Source organism: Trypanosoma theileri (genome assembly GCF_002087225.1).
Source record: "Trypanosoma theileri isolate Edinburgh chromosome Unknown TM35_Tth_127_V1, whole genome shotgun sequence".
Taxonomy (NCBI): domain Eukaryota; phylum Euglenozoa; class Kinetoplastea; order Trypanosomatida; family Trypanosomatidae; genus Trypanosoma; species Trypanosoma theileri.
The window spans coordinates 9,880-16,246 of NW_021639969.1; the positions used below are offsets into that span (position 1 = coordinate 9,880).

The 6,367-nt window shown below is 39.5% G+C and overlaps 3 protein-coding genes across 3 annotated transcripts; all 3 read left to right on the forward strand.

Annotated features, from left to right (window-relative positions):
• Positions 1-1,159: 1,159 nt before the first annotated feature.
• Positions 1,160-1,981, forward strand: TM35_001271070 (uncharacterized protein; the record flags this gene model as incomplete). Its single annotated transcript, XM_029031831.1, has 1 exon — positions 1,160-1,981. The coding sequence occupies one exon, from the start codon at positions 1,160-1,162 to the stop codon at positions 1,979-1,981; it is 822 nt and encodes a 273-aa protein (XP_028876879.1).
• Positions 1,982-2,795: 814 nt separating this feature from the next.
• TM35_001271080 (uncharacterized protein) lies at positions 2,796-3,731 on the forward strand (the record flags this gene model as incomplete). Its single annotated transcript, XM_029031832.1, has 1 exon — positions 2,796-3,731. The coding sequence occupies one exon, from the start codon at positions 2,796-2,798 to the stop codon at positions 3,729-3,731; it is 936 nt and encodes a 311-aa protein (XP_028876880.1).
• Positions 3,732-4,526: 795 nt separating this feature from the next.
• Positions 4,527-5,579, forward strand: TM35_001271090 (uncharacterized protein; the record flags this gene model as incomplete). Its single annotated transcript, XM_029031833.1, has 1 exon — positions 4,527-5,579. One exon carries the CDS (start codon positions 4,527-4,529, stop codon positions 5,577-5,579), a length of 1,053 nt encoding a protein of 350 aa, XP_028876881.1.
• Positions 5,580-6,367: the final 788 nt, after the last annotated feature.

Here is a 6,367-nt window from a genome sequence, read left to right on the forward strand (position 1 = left end):
CACAAACAACAAGAAGGGTGATGCAGACAGCAGCAGCAGTATCAGCAGTTCTGTGTGGGTGCGTGTACCACTACTGATTGTGGTTACACTGGCCTGTATTCTTGTGTGCTGATTGTGATGGTGGTGTGGTGTGACTCAGGTCATCCTTTGTTTTCTTCTTTTTTGCATGCATCCACACTACAGTCTAACTAATCTTCCACCTGTTGGGATTTTCTTCTTTTTTAATGTTAATGTGTTTTGTGTGTGTTTTTGCTCTCTCTGTGTGTTTATCCTATAATTATTATTATTGCTACTCCATTGTGTGTGTGTGTGTGTGTGTGTTCTTGGAGACTCACTGTATGTGCCTGGGCTTACACTGTGATGATAATGATGATGATGAACTGTTTTTTTGTAGTGGAAAAAGAAATAATAATAACAGATGAATTTATATTTATAATTGCGTAAATATATACACATATAGACTTATACCCATAGTTGGTGTGTATTTCTGTGTTTATTAGGTAAATTGGGCTAATAATCAATATATATGTTTCTTTGTTTGTTTGCTTGTGGTTTGCTGTGTCATTGTGTGCTTTTGACCTTCACGGTTTTTGGTAATCAGTTTTATGAGAGCAAGTAAAAAAAATAGTAATTAATACAATTTATATTCGTAATTACTTGAACACACCAGCATACCCAGTGGTCTGTGAATTATTTTTGTGCAGTTGGTCCTCTTCTTAATTTGTGTTTTTTTTTGGGGGGTGCACTCTGTGCTTTCACCTGCATTGTTGTGTATTGGAGTGTTTTGTGGGGAGAAAAAATAATAGATAATACATAAGTATATTTGTAATTGTGCTTGGTCCTACAGGAAGAGGCATTTTGATTTATTTCTGTGCTGTCTACTTTTAATGGTCGTTCTCTTTAATTTATTTTTCTTTTGAGGGTTTAGTTGGGATTATCTGTTTGTTATTGGGTACTGTGTGTGTTTTTACTTTAATTTGGGTACTATCTGAGTTATGGTTGCACCTTTATTCATATGTGTGTGCTTCTGCTTTAATTGTTACCTGTTCTTTGATTTGGTGTGTGTTTTTTTATTTTCTTGTTTCCATTGATTCACTTTGTTTCGGTTTTGTTTTTTTCTGTAAGCAATTGAAGTAAGACTACTACAAGAAGTATTGTAATGGTAATGATGCGCTACGTGTTGTGTATCCTCGCTCTCCTGCTCTCCTGTGCGTGTGTGCACGTCCTCGCTGAAGAAGTGCCTGCCGCCGATCTTTCCGACCAAGTCCCTGATACGGAGAGTGAGAGAAAGTGTCTTGATGCTCCTGAAGATACTGAAACTGCTGAACATCAGAAGAAATGCCCGGAAAAGACCAAATCTCCTCCTGAAAAAGTACCTGAGGTTCCTAAAGAGGTGGTTCCCGAGAAAAAAGTACCTGGTGCTGATGATGGCAATTGCCCTGAAGGTACTCAGCGTACTGAAGGTAAGACATGTCCTCAATCTGAAGTTCCTAAAGAAGTTGTTCCTGAGGAAAAAGTGCCATTTCCACCACCTGCTAGGGAACATGGAGTTCCTGAAGACCCAGAACCTGGGAACAGCAACAACAATGCACCAGGTGGCATTGAAGCAACACAACAGCAAAAACAACAACAAGACCAAACAGCTGATAATGTCTCTGCAGGTGCAGGTGAAAGTGGAAGTGGAGCAGGACAACCATCATCACCATCTACCAATACTTCAGCCACTGGTAGTGATGCTGCAAACGCTGGGAATGACAGTACAACAACGGGGAGTGAATCAACAAGTACCCAAAAAGGTGCTGCAGATAATACAGAAACCACCACCACTACAACAACAACAACAACAACAACAACACTTCCTCCTGAGCTTACAAACAACAAGAAGGGTGATGCAGACAGCAGCAGCAGTATCAGCAGTTCTGTGTGGGTGCGTGTACCACTACTGATTGTGGTTACACTGGCCTGTATTCTTGTGTGCTGATTGTGTGATGGTGGTGTGACTCAGGTCATCCTTTGTTTTCTTTTCTTTTTTTTGCATACATCCCTACAGTCTAACTAATCTTTCACCTGTTGGGATTATCTTCTTTTTTCGTTTCTTAATGTTAATGATATTGTTTCTTAATGTGTGTTTTGTGTGTTTATCCTATAATAATTATTATTGCTACTCCATTGTGTGTGTGTGTTCTTGGATACTCTCTCTGTGTGTGTGCACCTGGGCTTGCACTGTGATAATGATGATGAACTGCTTTTTATAGTGGGAAAAAGGAAATAATAATAACAGATGAATTTATATTTATAATTGCATATATACACATGTATAGACTTACACCCATAGTTGGTGTATATTTTTGTGTTTACTGGATAAATTGGGCTAATGGTTAATATCTGTTTGTTTGCTTTTTTTTGCCTTTTGGTTGTTTGGGATTTGTGTGCTTTGGCTGTAAAACCTGTGTAGGTAGTGTTCGTGCAGAGATAAGCATATGTTCCGATACACATTTATGTTTTTAATTACACATTAATTGAAGAGTATCCACAGTTTTCTGAATTACTTGTTTGATGATGCTGGGTGTTTACGTTCATTTATGTTTCTCTCTGTTTTAATGGATTTCATTTTTTAAGGTGTGCATTGATATTTATGCTGCTGTTGTTGTTTTGTATGACTGTTTGTTTTATTGTTGTTCTCTCTGTTGCCCTAAGGATATGTGTTTGTGGCTATTTTATTTTCGGTTTGTTTATTATTTTTTTTTTTTGTGCAGCTAAGATTCCCAAATTAAGTAAAAACAACTGCTGCTGTGATGCTGCTTCACCGAGTGTTGTATGTTGTGGCTTTGCTTTTGAGCATTATCTCTCTATGTGTGGCGGCTGATACTCACAGAGAGTCTTTACCTAAAGTTGCTGAAGGTGGTTGCAGTCCTGAAGCCGGTGAATCTGAAACGCCTACGTGTACTGGAATTGCTAAAGGTGAAACAGGCGAACAAGGTCCTTCTGGTCCTCCTGGTCCTGAGGGTATAAAAGGTGAAGCCGCCGCTTCTGGTCTTCAGGGTCCTGGTGCTGTTTCCGCTCATGGTACTGCGACCGACATTGAAGGTGATGGTCTCACTAGGGACATCAATAGAGCTGATTCGAATCACGTAGAAGGTAAGGACAGTAAAAATAGATTGGATGAGCATTCAGAAGTACATCAAAATGATAATCATCGGAATAGTGCAGTAATAATGGATCCACAAAAACAAAAACCCGACGCAGAACTCACTCATTCACCTCCCAAAACACAAAATGAGGAAACTGCTCTCTCACAGAGCAAAACTCCGACATTGCAGGAAACCATATCTGGAGATCCTGTAGTATCTCCATCGGAGGCAAACAATACTAACCGCGATACTGCAGAGAGTGTAAATACAGCTAACCAGAATGATCCAGCAACAGAATCCTCTTCTTCAACAGCGTCTGCGCAACCTCCTGCCACATCTTCAACACAGGAAACAGTGGGAACGAAACCTTCGGAAGCTGCAGATGTTGTGAATGACAGTACACCTCCAGGGAGGGAGCCATCAAGTAACCCAACTAATGAGGAATCAACCACCACCACCACCACAACAACAACACTTCCTCCTAAACTCACAAACAACAAGAAGGGTGATGCAGACAGCAGCAGCAGTATCAGCAGTTCTGTGTGGGTGCGTGTACCACTACTGATTGTGGTTACACTGGCCTGTATTCTTGTGTACTGATTGTAATGGTGGTGGTGGTGTGACTCAGGTCATCCTTTGTTTTCTTTCTCTTTTTTTGCATGCATCCCTACATTCTAATTAATCCTTCACCTGTTGGGATTATCTTCTTTTTTTTGTTTCTTAATGTTAATGTGTTTTGTGTGTGTTTTTGCTCTCTCTGTGTGTTTATCCTATAATTATTATTATTGCTACTCCATTGTGTGTGTGTGTGTGTGTGTGTTCTTGGAGACTCTCTCTGTGTGTGCACCTGGGCTTGCACTGTGATGATGATGATGAACTGCTTTTTGAAATGTGGGAAAATGAAAAAATAATAATAACAGATGAATTTATATTTATAATTGCTTGTATATACACATATATACTTATACCCATAGTTGGTGTATATTTCTGTGTTTACTGGGTACGTTGGGCTCAATGGTTAATATCTGTTTTTTTTCTTTTGTTTTGTCTTGTATTATTTTGCTGAGTTGTTTCTGCATAAGAAAAAAGTAACTGATACATATTTATTGTTAATTGCTTATGTACAAATACACATCACGGTCTCTGTGCTGTTTATGTGCAGTTGGTGGGTTTGTTGTCTGTGCTCGTAAACTGTTTATAATTTTTTTTGCTTGGGCTTTTTTGTGTGAGCTGCCTGTTTATTCGGGTTTTTATACTTTTTGTTGGTGTTCTTCTTGTGAGTGATTGTTGCTTGATTGTTGCATTCTTTCTTGTGTGTGTGTTTCTAATTTATTTTATTTATTGATCTTTAACAGTTTATATACCTACGCAAACAACAGAGGATTAAAGTTTGTCATGATGGTGCTGCGACACGTGTTGTGTTTTTTTGCTTTCCTGCTGAGTGTTGCCTCTCTCTGCACGTCCGCTAGCGGGGCTGCTGCAGCTGCTGAGGCTTCTCCTGAATCTCGTTGCCCTTCGGGTTCTTCTGAATCTGATTGTCCTTCTTCTTCTGCACCTGGTGTTCATACCCCTGGTGGTCTTGGTGTTAATCCTTCTGCTGATTCTACTACTTGCACTACTTCTTCTTGTGCTTCCACTGCTACATCGTGTACTACTCATCCAAATAATGCTGGGTCTCCTGAATGTGTTAGTGGTGATGTTCATGGTGACACCCAGCGGTTAAATCAAGGGGAAGAGCAAAGAATTACTGGTCCTGGTAGTAAAGGTGATACGGGTGGGAAAGGACCACGTGGGGATCCGGAAAAGCTGTTGGAGGAGGAGAAGGAGGAAGAGAAAGAAAAGGCCAATGAACGTCACGATAGTGTTGCACATGAGATGGGTGATGAAACTGGTAGACCTCAGGGCACTCTACAAACAGGAAAATCTGAAATTGCTACAAACTCTCCTTTACCTTCTTCTTCACCTCATGTACCTTCTGCCCAACATCCTGAACAACCGAGTGATGGTGGTGTTGCTACGCAGGATAGTAATCCCTCACGAGAAGATATCACACAACCTGAAGGTCCACAGAAGAATACAGAAGGAGAGAAGAAAGAAACTCAAAATGAACCACAACCCAATTCTTCCGATGGATCCAATACAACTGGTGCTGACAGTCAAGAAAACAGTGCTGCGACGGTTCAGGAACAGAACACTGCTGAACAGGAATCTCAACAACAAAACAACGATACAACTGAGAACAATAACTCAAACAGAACGAACTCTGACACTACCAATACACCCAATAAAGAGGAATTAACCACCACCACTACAACAACAACACTTCCTCCTGAACTCACAAATAACAAGAAGGGTGATGCTGACAGCAGCAGCAGTATCAGCAGTTCTGTGTGGGTGCGTGTGCCACTACTGATTGTGGTTACACTGGCCTGTATTCTTGTGTGCTGATTATAGTGGTGGTGTGATGGTGTGACTCAGGTCATCCTTTGTTTTCTTTTTTGCATGCAATCCCCTACAGTCTAACTAATCTTCCACCTGTTGGGATTCTTTTCTTTTTTTGTTTCTTAATGTTAATGTGTTTTGTGTGTTTTTACTATCTTTGTGTTTATCCTATAATAATTATTATTGCTACTACTCCATTGTGTGGTATTGTTTGTGTTCTTGGAGACTCTCTGTGTGTGGGCTTGTACTGTGATAATGATGATGAACTGCTTTTCTTTGCATTGAGAAAAAGAAAATAGTAATAACAGATGAATTTATATTTATAATTGCTTATATACATTTATATAGACTTGTACCCATAGTTGGTGTCTATTTCTGTGTGTTTAATGGGTAAATTGGGCTAATGGGTAATTTTTGTTTTGTTTTCATTATGTGCTTGGGCGTTGTGTGCTTTGTCATGCACTTTGTTGATGTCCTTTTTCGTGCTGATGGAAGGATTATCCGTGTTAAGCAAATATATTGATAATTGCACATTAACTCACACATAATCGTGGTTCACTGGGTTGTGTGTTTGAGGAGGCTGTTCGTTGTGCTATTAATTACTTTTTTTGCTTATTATTGTTATTGTGGTTGCTTTTTTGTTTAATTCTTTATTGAATTTTTTTTTGTTTTTGGTGTCAGTCCTATTGTTTATGACTCTTGCTATTCTTGTTTTGTTTTAATCTTTTGTTCTCTCTGATGTTTTGGATCGTTTACTTCTTTGCCGTTTTCTGTTCATCTTTTTGTTGCCAAGT